Raw genomic sequence first — 17179 nt, forward strand, 5'->3', positions numbered from 1 at the left:
TTCCAGCATCTCTGAAGGAAGACTTCATTAAAGAGCAGACCTTTAAAAGTCTACGGACTCATTTAGTTCACACTGTGACCCCACTATGAAAAACTTAATTGACTTTGCGCCTCTTCCCATGCAAGTTGTACTAGCCCTTGGTAACTATGGAGACTGAAGTCAAAACTCCCCAGAATCAACAATTTTACTGGGTGGTAAATGCTTCCTAAATTGTCCCTCTATTAATTTCTGTTGACATAATGCTTAGAATTGTGGTATGTTAATCCTTAGTTATAGTATTGGGGAGGAAAAAAACTTCCAAATTTTTTAGCGTGGAGGTGCAGATTGCTCGCAGTCAGAGGAAATCCCCGGGAGACGGGAGCTGGACCTTGAGCTCTCAGTCCCAGGTCGGTGTCTCGCTCCCGGCTGACGTCCCTCGTTGGATTTGCGAGCGCAGTTCAGGCGTGTTCGGCTGCTGATCAGCAGAGGTGGGCAGCCCCGTGTCTCCCTGTGGGTACGTGTGCCTGCACGCCACTCAGGGAGCGACTGCCTCATTACTTCAGGTACTGAAAAATAAAGTAACCGTTACAACAGGGAGCTGAACCACAGGAGTTGCGCGTACTTCCGTGCAGTTAATGCCGGGTTAGTTTTCTGTGGCTACACAACTATGAGCATCCTGAGAGAGCTGGATTAAAGCTGGCGGAGGGGGGATGATCAGACCTTTGTTTTGAATGTCAGTGTGTGCTAAAGCTGTGAGTGCTCATCTTGTGGAAGAGGGTTGGTACGCTTTTCTGTCAGTTCCTTCACTTGGCACATTTTTTCCCTTTTTTTCAGTAGGTAGGAGTGAGAAGCTGAGGGCTAGCGGAGTTACTTAGACATGTGTGGTGCACAAGTGTGATAATTTAAATGGAAAGAAGTACAGAGAAAGTTGATTGCCAAGAATGATATAGGAAGCTTTTTAAACGTGTATTTTAAGGAGAATTTGCAAGAGGAAAAATAATTGCTTGGTGCTTATGAAGGAGACCTAAATGAGATACAAAATGTAGATAAATCTCATACTAGCTCTATTACCTCGTGCCATAAGGGACATCTGTCGTTAACCGGGAGTGAAGGGTGGGGGTTTTGCCTTGCATTAGTGATTGCCATGGGTATTATGGTTGACTCTTTTACAGTTAAGGTGAAATAATGTATGCTAATTTAGGCACATGGTGGATTTTTTTTTCTTCAGATTTATAGCAAAAAAGGAAAGGTATCTATCCTAGTTCTAATAACTTTTGACGTTATTTTTAAAATACTTTTAAAGTCATATATTCCTGTAAATAAAACCCTTCTTTAATTTATGTATAGCTGCAGCGGGTTTTGTAACAGGCTAAAAGGATATCTTGTGTTAATGTATTTTTACAATTCTTGCTTCAAAAGGAAAAAGTATTACTTTAGTCTGTACTTTCTGTGAAATGAGCTCAGCAGAGAGTAGTTCTGTGTCTCTCAATTGGAGGTGGTTCATGCCAGCCCCCTGCGCAGTTTAATTTCATCATCAGCGCAAAAAAGTAAGATATTACTTAGCAATAAAGGCATATCATGTAATACTATTGCCTTTTAAATCTCAGACAATTTCTGCTCAATTCTAATTTTAGACAGTCATTTTAATTTGTTACCAATGAATGCTTTCTAATTAAACTTATATTTAACAGTCACATGCGTCAGTGAGCAATGTGAGATGACAGTGATGGAAGTGGGTGGATAGCACAATAGATGGTGACAAGAGAAGTTGATCCAGTAAGGAAGGAGGAGACGGATGAAATCCGGAACAGAGAGTAATCAGGGGAGCAAGAGAGTAGGGAAACTGAGGAAAAAATAAATGGTTCAGAGCTGGGCCATACAGTCAAGTATTCCAGGCTATTCCTAGTGACCTAGTGGGGGTGGCGAATGCCCTGTGTGCAGAGGCTGGCATTTCTGGAATAAGAATGTGTTATTCCAGGTTCTTTTTAATCAGCTGGAAGTGGATTCTACCAATTCAGAACAAGGATGTTCTCAAAAGAGTACTTACTTCTATGAATTTAACTTTTTTTTTTTTAGCCTACGTGGCCTTTGTGTAGAATTTGCCAGTTAATGGACCATTTCTCTAATTTTGTAATAAATAATGTGTTTCCCATCTTCTTTTCAGCAGTTCGAGATTCGTAGCTATGAACAAAATTAATTTCAAATTAAATTCTGCAAACATTCCTCAAAAATTAATTTGTGAATAGTAGTATATTCAGTCAGCAGTGGAAATAATAGTAATGTGTTCTTGACCAATCACAAATAGACAGCATCATGTTAACAGCACTGGAAGACTGTAGAAAAAAGCCTGCAATTAATTCATAGAAAGGAATTTTTTTTTTTAATTCTGGATAAGACTGAAAAAAATTCAATGGGGAACATACCATTTTTAAGAGCTTATCAGGGAGCACTGCTAGCTATATAGTCCGAGGGTACTCTGTTTTTCTTGCTGTGTCACTAATTGACGCTCGTGTCATTGGAGCCTTTAACATTAAAATAAAATAAAACATCTTTGATTTGGCAAACTATAGCAGATGGGAGCCAGTAGAGGATAAGGAGCTCTAGTGTGATTTTTTTTTCTTTTTTTTTTTTTTTCTTTGCAGCCTTCTCTGTGAAAAAGGTAGATTTTTGCATTCTGCAGTTCTATGATTTTCTGTATTGCTTCCACCTTATCCACAGATTCTTCAGCCACAATAAACAAAAGAACTTGGGGGTGAAGGGGGTTGGTCACTGCGTTCTTATGTATTTTCACTGGGCAGCCGGTAGCATTTTAGTAAGAAGCAGTGTAGGTGAAAAATACAAGAATTGTCAGGTAATCAGTACGTTAAATGCATTTTTAAAAGCAAATAATACAAGCCAGTAGATTATGCAAAGTTCAATGTATGGTCAGAACGAGCTAGTCTTAAATTCCTCTTTGCTTTCATTATCCCTTCCCTTTGAGGGCTTACACTTTCCTGGCCTAATGACTTGACAAACATATTACGTTCATGACCAAAAAAGTTAAAATGTTGAAGGACAAACTGCTTAATGGTATCGTGGCCTCTGACTGTCAAATGTGTGTATGTGAAAAGGCGCTGTAAGCCAAACGTGATGCATGTTGACTATATTATAAGTGTACTGCAATAATAAGCTTGGTTTTTTAACTTAAGTTGCTAAATAATTCCTTTTTTTCTGAAAGGTGATTATATTACAAAACCAAAAATCATTAGTAGTACTTTGAATTCCTTTCGTGTCAGCATTTCAAGGCATGCAGTTTGTCTTCAGCTCTTTGTACGCTGAAAGACGTTCCCAGTTCCACATCAGTAGTTGGTGTAGATGCTCAGATCCTAGCCCGCGACTGTAGGCAATGGCATGAATCTTCTCTTTTACCCCTGGGCTAAAATGAGGATTTATCCAAAAGCCGATGGTTTGGGGGTTTTTTTGTTGGTTTCTGGTGGCTTATTTACCTTCCCTGTCCTCACAGAAGTCTGCATCTTCTCTCAGGTACCTTAGAACAGCTTCTATTTGGTGAAGCGGGCTGATCAGTACTTAATTTGCTGTACTCTTCCCATTCCCTTTAAAAGTCAGAATGTTTTATAGTAATGTTATGGTGAAGTAGGTACTGCAAGCTCCGATGGCCTCTGCCATTTCTGTATAATTGGTTGTAGGCATTCAATTGCCATCAACTAAGCAGAACAAAGGATTTTATTGCCCTTGTTAAGTGTGTTGTGCTTATGTTGTACTTTCACTACTAACCTCCTGCATGGATAAAAATGCGCATCAGCTAGACTGTTTGCTTCTCCTTTTAATAACAGTCTAAATTGCTTGGGTCCTGCAGTACTTAAAACTTTATTTGAAAAGAGAATATTAGTCTTCATTTGAAAAATATGTAGTTTAGGGTTTTTGCCATATTTCCAACATTGGATTTTTGAAAAGGTAGATTTTTTAAAGTAATGTTTCAGGAAGGTAATTCTTTATCCATCTTAAAGACAGCAGCAACCTCATTGCTCGGTTGACTGTAGCTCTCACGCATTTCTGAAGAACTTAAGTGCACACACTGGGCAGAGTTTGTTCTAAATTTGGATTTCCTTACTTGTTAGGTAGGAAAGCATTATGTCTACAATGATGTCTGATCACATGTACTGATTGGAGGTCATTCTTATTTTCTGAAATTAGTCAGTTGACTGATCATTGTTTGGATATTACAATTTCTGTTGTATCCATACTGTTTCTAATTAACTGTACCAAGCTATTCACAGACAAGTATTACAATAGACAAAAAGCATTTATAACAGTTTGTAATTTAAAATTATCATAAAAACCTTAAAGTTTATCGTATAAACATTCAGCATGAGAACCAAACTATTTTATAACTCTCATTCTAAATTGTAACTTGAGATGATGTAATTGTTTTAATAAGAGATTAATGAGTTTGCCAACATAGGTGGGTCAGTATCTTATGATTAATAGGAAATGTGAAAACACAAAGTCATCTTTCATCATACCCTGAATATCCAAAGTAAGAAAAATACTTTTCCTGAAGCGTGGTTTCTAGGAACGAGACTGAATGGAGACAAGCCGATCTGCCAACTATACTCTAAATTAGCATAAACTGCAGTTGCTAGTATTTCCCAGATGTCTCCAGTTGAAAACTACTTGCTCCATCTTTGTTTTATTAAATTACCAACAACAAAAGAAAAAGGACAACTTCTTTAAAAAGGAATTTGATATGTGAAAGAAAGGAATGGAATGTCCCCTTAGCAGAGTATTATTCATAAAATGAAACACATTTGTTTGTGGGAAGAGCACTTGAAATGGTCTAAAGAATAAAGTGGCACACAAGCAAATGCCAGAAGTGCATATTCACTTCTGAAAGCTGTTTTTCTGAACCTGAGTTTTTATACTTAAATCACAAATAAGCAGTAAAACACAATAGATGTTATTGCCAGCCTCACAAAATAAAGGGCCATTTTATGCCTGCACCCTGCTGAACACGCTCGACAAGCCAGGCTGGATGTGGATCCTCCACAGATTTTTGCTTTATCTGTGTCAAATTGCATAACTCCGAGAGGAGTTCCTCTGCCCGTCTCCCATCATACGGTACCTCAGTCTCCCACCTGGGATGTGCCCATATGCCAGTAGGACTCAGGAGTCCAAGAGCAGATAACTTAGAACCAACAAGTCAGATCTTCAGCTTTCCACCCCCTTTGCATTGCCTGGAGAGCTCAAAGAGAGGAGGAGCCAAAGGCACTGGGGATCTTAACTAATGAATTTTCTGTTGAGACCACACGAGGAAGGCTTCAGTGTTGATAAGAGCCGAATTAGTGGATCAGAAAAGAGATCAGAATTCAAAACTTTGTTTATCAAGTGACAGAGAAAACCGTTTATAATGTCCTTTAGCAAATCTTTTAGATTTTAGAAATACTTTTAGCAGGTAATTCCTATTTTTTAAAAATCTTCATCATTTTTGAGAATCTACTATTAAATATAAATAAATTATGAGGTGGTAAATGAAGGGTAGCTCTGAGCTAGCTCATGCTCTCTTACTTAAAAAAATATGTATAAGTGGCAAAGTCAAGCTAGGTAAAAGGCTATGTAAAAAAGACATCCTTATTTCTGTTGTTGGTCAAAGAATATGTTTGTTGTGAAATTGAATACTTATACTGTGTGGCTTTTGAATTCCAGAGAGATATTACATCCCTTAAGCTTGATGCTTCATATTAATTCCAGACGAGGTGGTTTAATGATACAGCCACGAGGTTGTTCAGCCCTTACAGGAAACGAATTGTAGGGAAACATCCTTTTTATGGTGGATGGCAAAGCTGTGAACACTGCTGGAACGGAGTTTATGCTTCACAGAAGAGTTTTGAGGGTGACATTCTGGTAGGCAGCTATCCCTACGCAGTCTTTTCCAATTCATCAGTAACATTTGTGTGACTGTGTATAATGGAAGCAGGGTTTTAAAGTCTGGCCTTAAGGGCAAAATAAAGCGCTTAAGGGACATATTTATCTTGAAGCATCTAAATAGTCACACTTTGGACAAATCTAGATAAATTCCTATTGAACAGTACCTTTTTGAACAGTTCTTACCGTAGTCTCTAAAATTCTCATTTCCTTTGACTAATTCTGTCAGAAAATAAGAAAAATAAAACATTTTGGACTGCAGTATTTAGATGTTAGGGAAATAGCTGTCAGTTTTGAGTCAACTGAATATTCATGCTATGGTGTCTGCTTTTATTTTCATCTGCTGATCTCCACGTTTCTTTTTCTTTAATATTTTTAAGCTGACCTATTGGGGGGAAAAAACCCCAACAACTACATTACTGCCGAGCTTCTAGGTTTGATAACTGCCCAGTAAAATCAGGCTTTTTCCTAATTTTTGTATTTTCCCCCTTCTTCCTTTAGGGACATCCTTTGATCATGCTAAGTGCAGTCTTTCTTGCACGTGCAGTGTATGCATTCTGTCTTGGAAACAGTTGGCAAAATCTTCAACATCTGTCACTTCATACAGGTTTATAATTTGGGCTGATGCTTATCTTTCTGCTTAGTGCAACCAGCCGAGTAGCGGTGGTGGTGCATTTGCTTTGTCCTGGTAACCCAAGGAAGTGATAAAGGTCGAGGAGATCCACGCTTTACCAAGTATCAAGAAAATTTTGTTTGCCCTAGGGTTTCAGTCCCCTTCTGCTTTATATAATGTTAATTTTACAACAGTGGTTATGGCAGCAGGCATCTTGCAGCTGGGGAGCAAGCAGTCACCAGGGATACTGCTTTGCTGCGCTGTGACCAGCCCCAACGCTACCGTGTACGTACAACAGCAAGTGGTTTGTTGTTTTTCACATAGAATTACAGAAATCTCTTTTGCATTAAACCTAATTAAATGCATATACTCAGAACAAAATAACAGTAGGTTATAATGTATTTTGGCTAACATGCAGTCTCTCAGGAGACTGTTCTGTTTGGGCAAAGGATGCTTTAGACTGTATTCTGTTTATTTTGCATGCTTAATCACTTTTGCAGTTCTACCTTTACCTTAGAAAAGATAAACAATCACAAATATTTCCATAGCAAGAAGCCCTGTATTTCCTGCTGAAAAGAAATTATTTTTAAATATTGTAAAACTATAATTTCTTTTTAAGATGGTATATGCAGACAACTGCAGCCAAGATATATTATTTATGAAGTTTCATCAAAGACTGTAGCAATTCACAGAAGAAATAATAAATATGTAGGAAATGTAAGACTGCTGGAGTTTATATAGGCTAAATCCTGTGTCTTTCAGACTATGTTTCTGACTGCTTGAGCTCCTTTACCTGCTGTTTACTCCAGGTGAGAGTGTAGCAGTCTTTCAAAGCAAGTCCTAGGACAGGCAACAAATCTGACCCTGGAGGGTGTGAAGAAATAGAGCACTAGGAAGTAGATCAACTTATGAATGATTCATGGAGAAAGTGGGCTTGAAGGAAGTGAAGATGATGTCTAGGGAAATACGATGCAAAACATGAGAGCCTCCTGGCTACCGTGGGAAATACCAAGAAATAGAAATACAAATCTAACAGCAAAGGAAAGGAGCAAAGGGAACAGGAGTGAAAAACTAGTGGAGAAAGAGTAAAAATGTTCAAAATAAAGGCATTAAAAAACCTACAGATGTAGGTGGAACTTTGAGGCGTATAAAGAGTGGATAGGATATACAATCTAATGCATATAAAGTCAAAAAGGCAAATAAAGCGGTGGAGATACCTCCAGAGTCTGATTTATAGGTGACAAATGTATTCAGTGTTTTTGAAAAGCATAGTCTTTTGTGGTTAAGAAAAGAATACAGAGCACCAGTTATCATTGCTACCTACGTACCGTTCTTCATTTAGAAGAAAAAAAAGAAAGACATAATTTTAATCAAGTTACTAGTGAAAAAAGTGTAATTATCACTGATGAATGAAACGGGTGATGTAGGGGATCCATGTGAGCACAGAGCAAATGCTGAGGGTTTATTCATAACTGAGCAAATCTGCTGTCATTTATTTTGGATATGCATGTTACATGCAGGAATGAGGAAAGGCCAGGGCAGATGGAAGCAACTGAAGGATGAATCCTATTGCCATTTAAATCATTAGAGAATATCCATGTTGAATAAAGGTCCCGTCTTTTATGAGAGAGGAAGGAAGAACTGGTGATCATGTCTAGCATATTAGCATATTTATAACTTAAAACATCCTTTTCTTCCTTCATAATGGAGTCAGAGCCTGAAAACTGTTACGCAGCAACTACCTTGTATTTAAAGGGAAGTAGCTGTGGATTATTCTCTCTCAAAGGTAGTAGGTGGCATGTTTGGAGGAACAGATTGTATAGATCTGTTCTAAAAATGGGAACAAGCTTGAGATAAGTGACTAATATGGGGTAAAAGTGAAAGGGAAAAAAAATTCCAATGGGCTTTTTACTTTTCAAGCTGTACTAAACAGTTGTGGTGCTGTTCTACAATTACCAGCTCTCAAGTTCCCTTCCTGAGTTCCGGGGTTCTGGTAGGCTTACTTGTTGCTCTTCGCTTGGAGCCTACAGGTATAATTACTTCTCAGGTGGTCTGTACCTGCTCCACTGTGCCAAGTCATGAGCTGTAATGAGCTCTGTTTATCTTTGAGAACTGAAGTTACCCCATTCCGGATTTTTAAGAAGTAAGGACCACACTAGAGACAAAGGTGTGACGGTGGGAGAAAAGAAAATGAGCCTTTTAAGAAAGAAATTAGAAGAAATGTACGTGTGCACTCAGGGCATGCCTCGGTATGAAGCGGCTGTCAAAGATCCTATGGTGCGTGCAGTCCAGCACATTTTCCACATAAAAGTTTTAAATCTAGAGCAGGCTCGCAGATGGTTCTAATGAGCTGGTCTTTGAGATATGCTGTGCCTTGAACAAAATAGCTTAACTCCTAAGACACTAACATTTCAAGATGACTTCCAAGCTAAAGCACTTCCAGAACAATTTTCATGCACATTTTAATTTTATTTGTATTTCTAGTCTCCACAAAAGGCAGGTTTTTCAGGACCTTGCACTTTTCTTTATATACATTACAGTGGAGTATCACAAAAGCAAACATCAGGAGGACTATTTTCGCCCATTGACTCATGCTTTTTTCTCCCGCACTTTTCGAACTCTACAGACATTTGGTTTTGAACAAATAGTAATAAAAAAGGTAAAGGTTTCCTATGAAAAATGAATTTTTAAAGTGACATAGTGTAGTACCCTACTAAGAGTATTACTCATCTTTCTCATGGATGTGGCTTTCAAACCAAGAACAAAATCCAAGACTGAGTTTTGAAGATTAGCATGACTGATAATTACAAAAGGGGAAAAGAGAGCAGTTTCTTAGTGCATGTAAAAATGGCAGCCTTTTAGAATTACTTATTTTAATTTATGCTAAATGTTGCAGTATTAAATACTTTAACTCCCAGAAACACTACTGTAAATCAAAAAATTAAGCAATGCATTTAGTAAATTAACCTTTTTCAGGATTTGTGGACATAGATAATAATCGTTAGGTAGAAAAGTGTACGTACAAACATCTGCACATATGTTTTCTGAATCTGTCTCTGAGTGTCTTCGAGTTTGTGTCTGAATTCCCAAAGAATTATGTATAAACACAAAAGTTGGGGATAAACCAAACAGCAGAGGATTTAATTCTACCCAGCCTTCCACCTCGTATCGTTACTAGCATCTGTGTGTGGTAGCTGTAAAACCAGAGTAAAATGGACCTCAGCAGACCACAGATGCAGGGCGTTTTTTGGGCACTTCATATAGGTGTAAATTACAATAAAAAGTTCAAAAAGAGTTAACTGCTACACTCTAATTTGACCAGACTTTCAGCTTTTACAAAAGAAATGCTAGTAATAAAAGTATCGTCAAATGGTTCATAACTTTGTAGCACAGCAAATATTTATTAAATTGTATTGTTTATATTATCTATTGCAAACCTAGCGAGAATTCATTTATAATCTTTTTACGACATGGTTTGAAATTACAGCATTCTAGCTTACACCATTTCAAAACTATGTTTTTGCGTCACCTAAGCTTTGAGCGACATCTTATATCTTCATTTCATCTTAGGTCTGCCTTATGGATGGGAAGAAGCTTATACAGCAGATGGAATCAAATACTTTATCAAGTGAGTAGGTCTGGGGGAAAATGGATCAGAGTGGAACATCAAACTAAACGAATTAATGGAAAAATGAGTAAAATAACAAAAGCTGTCATATGTCTTATATACATCTTTATTACCGAAATCACTTGTTCTTTTCTGGTTTTTGTGACTTCACTGTCAAGAGGGTCCTAGAGGGCTTCGTCACAAATCCAACTGAAATTCAGTGACAACTGTGTCTTTGTCCTTCAGATGTCTTTGAAAACCCTAGTCTACGGTGTTGAGAACTTCCCCGGTTACGTGTTTGACCCTGTAATGGACCCAGGAGATAAGAAGAACACTCATCCCCTAAATAGTTTACAAGTATAAATATCTATTTTTAAAAATGCCCTTAGATTTTGGGGAAGTGGAAGAATTCTTAGAATTCTTTTAGATTTTTAGAAGGTAATGCTCTGGTTTCGCCTAGCTCTCAAGTTACTGATGGTTTTTTTGACGTCATGTCCTGCTCCCTTGTGTGGGAATAAGTGGTGCTGCTGCTGCAAAAGGGTGAAGGAACAGGACTGAAAGCATTTAGTTATATTTATAAAATGATCCAGAGATTTCCAACTGCCATACCATTCATTTAGAAGAAAAGTCATGATACGCTAGACTTTGCGCTGAAGATGCTAAATGGAAGCTTCCTAACTCGAGTATCACAGAGTATTGACATTTGGCGGTGTCACTGGCTGCAGGTAAAGCAACCTTTATTCCTTGGGTAACGGCACTGAAGCTGCACCAGGTGCAAAAGCCGCCTCTCATATTCTGCATATATATTACTTTTTTGTTCTTGATTTCTACTCCATTAAAATGATACCTATGGTTTCCATAAGGTTTGCTTTCTACATTTTCAGGGGGTTGCCAAAGATAAAACCATACTCTTCATAGCCGGCTTATTAGAAATACTTACATTAACTAATAGCGAATTTCACTGGTGTATGCTCAGGATAGACATTGCAACCCCCCAAAAAAAGTGAGCACCCCTCAAAAAAAACTCCAGAAAAATATCTCTGTATCGGGGGTTACCTGTGATTTTTTTTTTTTTTTAGAAGATATTGCAAACAAATTATTTTTTCAAAACTCTCCAGAGACTAGAGGAAAGGTGACATTGATAAGATGCGACAATAACACGGTGTCTAAAGCATAAAGAAAACCTCTACAAAAGCTTTTAAGTCAGTAATGATTTGAAGTTGTAATCATCTGGGGCCGGGGGGAGGAGGGAGGGGGAACAAAGCACTGAGCTTGGGGCCCCAGTACTTGCTTTTTGGCTTTCCTTAACTATAGGATTTCCTTAGTGATCATTTTTCTGAAAGAATAGAAGGAAAAATGCAGTGCAAATTCATTATTTACAAAAAAAAAAAGAAAAAAGGTTATATTATTTTTTAATCAAATCAGAAATATGGTTTATATCCTGCTAATGTGTTGCAAGTAGAGAATTGAAGGCTTTTTTAGAAAAAGCTATAGAAATGTGTATACTATAGGAAAGATATTTTTTTTTTCAATTGTATTCTCTGATTCTGGAGGAAAAATGCATGAAAAAGAAGTAGCTCGTGTTGTGTGTCACAGAAGCTTCAGGAAGTGAATTGGACAGTATGCTGTTGTTTTTTCCAGAATACAGTGAAAAATAATTCATAAAATAGGGGGTTTTTATTATTTCTCTAAAAGATTGAAAGAATTGGTGAAAAATATAATTCATCTCCATTCCATGTATATCACGAATCATTGTTTAATTAATAGTAAGTTATTCTAGCCGCTGAATTTTGCATGTTGTTTAATTGTTATAGGTGCCAGGAGGACACTGTTTTGCAGGTGGACTTCCACAGTCTCCTAAAAGACAGGAAGGGCAGCAAATAAATCTTTGCAGTGCGATAAAATTACTTTTATCCCAAACTCTCATAAAAGTCACGTAAATAACACTGAAGTTTATGTATTAGCTAGCCAAGAAAAGCAGGGACGTTTTCTTCCCTTTTTTTTTCAAATACACTGCTCTGTTGTCCTTGCCTCACCCCGCGGTGCCTCGAGCTAGATGTATTAAAGCAGACGTGGTTTTTTCTGCAGAGGTTTCCAAATACACCGTATATGATACTGCATTCCAGCTCTAATCAAAGGACGGCTTTTATTTTCAGACAGATGTAGGTTACTACATGGGATTTGTACCAAAAAGAATGGTAGAAAAATAACTTAGGAAATGAAAGTGAATTAAAAGCCAATTTCATAGCAATGGAAACAAATACAAGAGCAACTATTAAAATAGAGCACTGTTCCCTTGGTCTCCATCTGTTGATACAGGGAGCCATTATACAACAGTTGGAAAGTTAAAGGCGGGTGCTGGATTCTGTTTGGGTAAAACACTTGCAATATTCTGTGTTTATACCTGCCTAACTGGACATTGAGCTTGAAGATAGTATTATCTAGCAATAATAGCAAATAAAATTTAGAAACAGAATAGAAGAAATCTCACATTCTTGAAACATTTCTCCCCTCTTTTTTTTTTTTCTGGTTTTGTTACCATGCTTCTCATGCAAGTCCTTATCTTGGTGACTCAGCAGAAAGTTAGATTTGCTGAATATGTGCCAGAAATTTCTTTTTAAGTTCTGCACTTGCATACTGAACTATTGCAGATGTGACAATAAGATGCATATTAGCAACAGTAGAACCTCAGCTAGTGTCAGTGGTGGAAGCCTAATTTGCAGAAAGCGTCAGATCTTTTGCACGTCAGCCCCACTTGCTGAAACTACAGATTGGAATTCAGTAGTTCACATGGAAAAGCTTTTTCAGGGATTTTTGCGTGTCTGATCTTTGATCATTCATGACCCATGAATGTTCTTCCCTCTTTTTAATTTACTCCTAGTATTACAAGTGATAGCACCGCAGGTTTTCCATCGTTGTTACCTTCTGCAGTCTGTCTTAGAAAGTTCTGCGTGTCGGTCTTTACATGGCAGGCAAGCAAAATCTATCCATTTTAATGGAGAAGGGGATAAAATCACCCTTCACAACCACTGTCTAAAAACTTACATTCTTCTGAATGGAGCCACCACACCGACGTGTTAAGAGCTTTTAGTGCAGTTCATTAGAATGAAATTAACTGCACATTGCAATAAGACATCATAGTAATTAATGTTCCTTTTAACTATTTCCTTATTTTGCTTTCATGACTGTTTCCAAATGCCTTTACAGAGCGTAAGCCAGGCTTTTTGCGTGCTTGAAAATTCATACCTCTTACTACACTTTGTAATGTGTACAAAGTCAGTCTAAGAAAGTTAACTATTTCGAGCAAGGAGCGGGGCTTGCGTAGGTCCCTGGTTTCTAACGTTGGATGGTAGAGATTTCAAGATGAAAATTCTACTCAACACAGAAAATATCCTTTTCTAGGAGGAACTTAGCTTGAGGTGCATCTCATCAGCTGATCCTTTTCAGTAGGATTTAATCTAATTGTTTAAATGGGGATTAGCAGAACAGTTGATACTTCACAGCCCTGGTACTAATGCTGTAACCTTCTTGTTCTCTCTGGCTGTGAATTTCAATCCTTTCATTCTTTGGTGTTTAGAACAGCCAAGGCCATGAGGGGCTTAGGAGTGTTTCAACATTAGCCCACTTCCATGTATACAAACACATAGAAAAACATGTTATAATTCCCTAAACGTAGCCACAATTCAACTGATCTTACATGGGAATGCAGTTAGGCTGTGGGGCTATATAGAAGCTGCAATGGCTCTGTTTAAATCCACAGCAGTTTTACAATATGCTAAGGACAATCAAATACTATTTTAATTAGTGGTTGCCTTCAGTTCCAATGTGCTTTATTGGGCCATCAAGTAGCTGAGTCCATAAATCTGTATGTTAGAAATCTAATGCAGTAAACACCCCAGAATGGAATCTTAATAGCACATAAGCTTGAGACAGCTTGCTGTGAGATTTCCATAAATATCTCTGAAGGGGGTGTAGCAAGATGAAGTGCATGAGAAATCAGAGTTTAAAAGAAGCAAACCAGCTGGCTTGTGTTACACACTAAAGTGAAACCCACTTATGTGAATAACTGACATGAATAAAACATTTACATGGCTGTATTCCGAAGGGACTGAACAGCGCTCTGTACCTGCCAGGGAAAGCTGTATCTTGTCCAGGAATAGTCACCTTAAGAGAGTTTTTGAAATCAATTATTTTATTCAGGAAATCATTTCAGTCTCTCAGTAAATTATTTTCAATCAACCAAGTTGCTAAAATCAGTCACACAGTACTGGCAAGTGTAAGAGAACTACCGTTTAGGCTGCTGGTGTGTCATAAATTCACGTGATTCTGTGCTAGGCATTAAGGTCATGCGTATAGGTTTACCATGAAATAGCAAACAGTAATGTAAGCCTCTCTGAGTCACATCTCAATACGCATTAGGGAAAAAAGCAAGTTCAAGTGTCTTACTAATATAATATAAACTAACAGTTACCAGAAGGACAAAAATTACACCAGTAGACTAAAAGGTAGGGATCAGCTTCATTGCTGATATAACTGTGCTTTCCTCCTGCTGGAGAATAATGGTTGAATTTGGCCTCAGATGTATTTTGAAATAACCTGGCGTACTTTAAAGTGATGGAGAGGGCAAGCAATATTTTATTTTGCATGTAGCAATGCAATCAGTCATTCATACATAGCACCAGATTCATGCCCCATCAATTAATGTGTTATAGAAACACATTGCCAGCGCCTGTTTCCTCACCAATTTACGTCTGGCATTTCTGTCACTGTTGATGTCAGCCAATTTGGGTAAGAAGAGTTGAGATTCTGACCTCATTTGCTCGAAGTGACAATTGAGTGTTGCCTAATGGGGTTTTCAGCTGTCCACTGCAATTCCAAAATCATAGAATAAAATTATAGAAAAGTCTGGATTGGAAGGGAGGTCTGGAGGTCATCTCGTTTAACCTTATCCAGAGCCCTGTCAAACCAAGCCTTGAATATTTCCAGTGAGGGAGATTCCACCACCTCTCTGGGTGCCCTATTCCAATGTTTAGCTGTTCTCACAGTGAAGAATATTTTCTTAATTTAGATGGAATTTCCCCTGAAGCAACTTGTACCCATTGCTTCCTGTCTGTTGCCATACATCTTTGTGAGAAGAGTGCCTCCATTTTCTTTACAACTACCTCCTGGGTACGGGAAGGCTTTGATTAGACACCCACCCCCACCCCCCGAGCTTTCTCTTCTCTGGGCTGAACGAACCCAATTCCTTCAACATTTCTTCATGTGCCAAGTTCTCCAACCCTCTAATCATCTTGGTGACGCTCCACTGGATCCTTTCCAATTTCTCCCTTTTCTGTCTTGAACTTGGAGAACCAGTGTATTGAAGAGACCCCACATAATAAGATAAAAAAGTGTGATATTAGTTAATTTTACTTATTAGATGAGTAAGGCTGTTCTTCTGTTGTGAGAAATTCAGTTACTGATTTTCTAATAGAAATTCCTGTCCCAAGTAGACGTTTTAGCTGTAAATCCCAGAAACACAAAGGGGCTAATGAGCCTTTACGGAGAATCGCCTGATCCAGATGTGTATGAATGCACTTACCAGCTGGGAGGCATTAGGATGGGAGAAATCTTGTAAGAGCGAGCAGGTTCCTCTTCTCCACTTTTAGAGCTACTCATGTGGTTATTTTTGCCCGGGCTTAGTTCAGGTGTAACGCTGCATGAGTTTACTAAGTGTTGTAACCACTATTAGAAGAAAATGTCACTTTTGTTGTATGCTCTGGCAAAAGTCCTCATGGAAGTCACAGCATTTCCGCACTGCAACAGAAAGTGTATTCTGTCATTCAGTGGATTTTGTGAATTAGGAACTTCGGGGTTTGATTTTTAAATAGGAGAAAGAGTCTATGCATGACTTTGCTCTCCCAACGAAGTATCATATATGCTAATTAATAAGTGGTTATACATTGGTGGTTTAGAATCACACAGGAACAGTATATAAAAGCATAGCTGGGACACTAATTTTTTCCCAGAAAACCCATTATCGTTAATCTCTTCCAGCCTCCCACTGTGTTCACCTTTAACATATGGCAGCTCTGTATCATGAGACTGGCACCTAAAATTAGGCAGGGCCTTGCTATTCTGCCTCCCACTCCCACCCACTCCTTGCATATGTATACAGTTTGTAAGGACCAGCTGTGAATTTTGCCCCTGTAAACACTGTTTTTCTAGCTTTTTAATAGCACAAGGTTCCAGCTATTCCACATTAGCTGTCGTTTTCCTCAAGAACATTTATCTTAAATTAAATTTTCCTGAAAGACAAGTAGAAGTTCCCAGATATTTTAATATTTTGGAATCTTTTCCTTTAGCTGTATCAGGGTCTGCGATGTTTTCTATCTTATACCAAAGGAGTAACAGTAATATTTGATTTCGGGCTGTCTTTCAGCAGTTTATCTAAAAATCAGAAGTTTCTCATGGAAGCATTGAGTGCTTCAGTGTGACAAAGAGCAATGAAAGTGCTCTGATAGTATACCAGTACAACTGAGAATAGAATTTGATTCCTGTTAAGTAAGAGCCTAAATTCAATACTTGTAAAATACAATTAATAAAACCCACACATGATGTGTTCTGGTAACGAATCAGGCTTCCACTTGGAAAGCCAAGACATCATACCTATATATTTTATAATATTCTATTTTGTTTGGTTTTGCTTGGGAAGGAGCAATCATTAATTTTACTGAAAGCTGGGCATTCACAGAAGCTGTTTATGATTTTATGACTGAACTAAGAATAGCATAGCATGTGTGATAGATGAAGAACTTCTGTAGTATAAACATTGATGTTTTATAGCACTAGAGCTAAAGGTATCATCATAAAAGGAAAATAAATCACAGTTAATTTTACTTACTGCATGCTAAATTGAAAAAACAAAGCTGTTCCTTTGGTAAGTGTACTCTGCCCGTTTCTACTGCATTATAAAGGAAGGACCCAAAAGCCAACACACTGAGATGTGTTTGGCTTCATCTCTGCTGTCCCATTCCAGTATATGCTATGTACCAGGTACCTGCAGGGTATCTAAATAG

The 17179-nt window shown here is 38.0% G+C and overlaps 1 protein-coding gene across 7 annotated transcripts in view; it reads left to right on the top strand.

The window, feature by feature from the left end:
* The window catches only part of STXBP4 (syntaxin binding protein 4), a 77869-nt gene that overhangs the window by 48045 nt on the left and 12645 nt on the right, over nt 1-17179 (top strand). For all 7 annotated transcript variants that reach the window (XM_074607177.1, XM_074607172.1, XM_074607173.1 and 4 more), the window contains one exon: nt 10085-10142. In XM_074607177.1, the coding sequence (XP_074463278.1) occupies nt 10085-10142 (58 nt within the window). The remainder of the gene's footprint in view (nt 1-10084; nt 10143-17179) is intronic.

Source organism: Larus michahellis, chromosome 14 (genome assembly GCF_964199755.1).
Source record: "Larus michahellis chromosome 14, bLarMic1.1, whole genome shotgun sequence".
In the NCBI taxonomy this organism is placed as follows: domain Eukaryota; kingdom Metazoa; phylum Chordata; class Aves; order Charadriiformes; family Laridae; genus Larus; species Larus michahellis.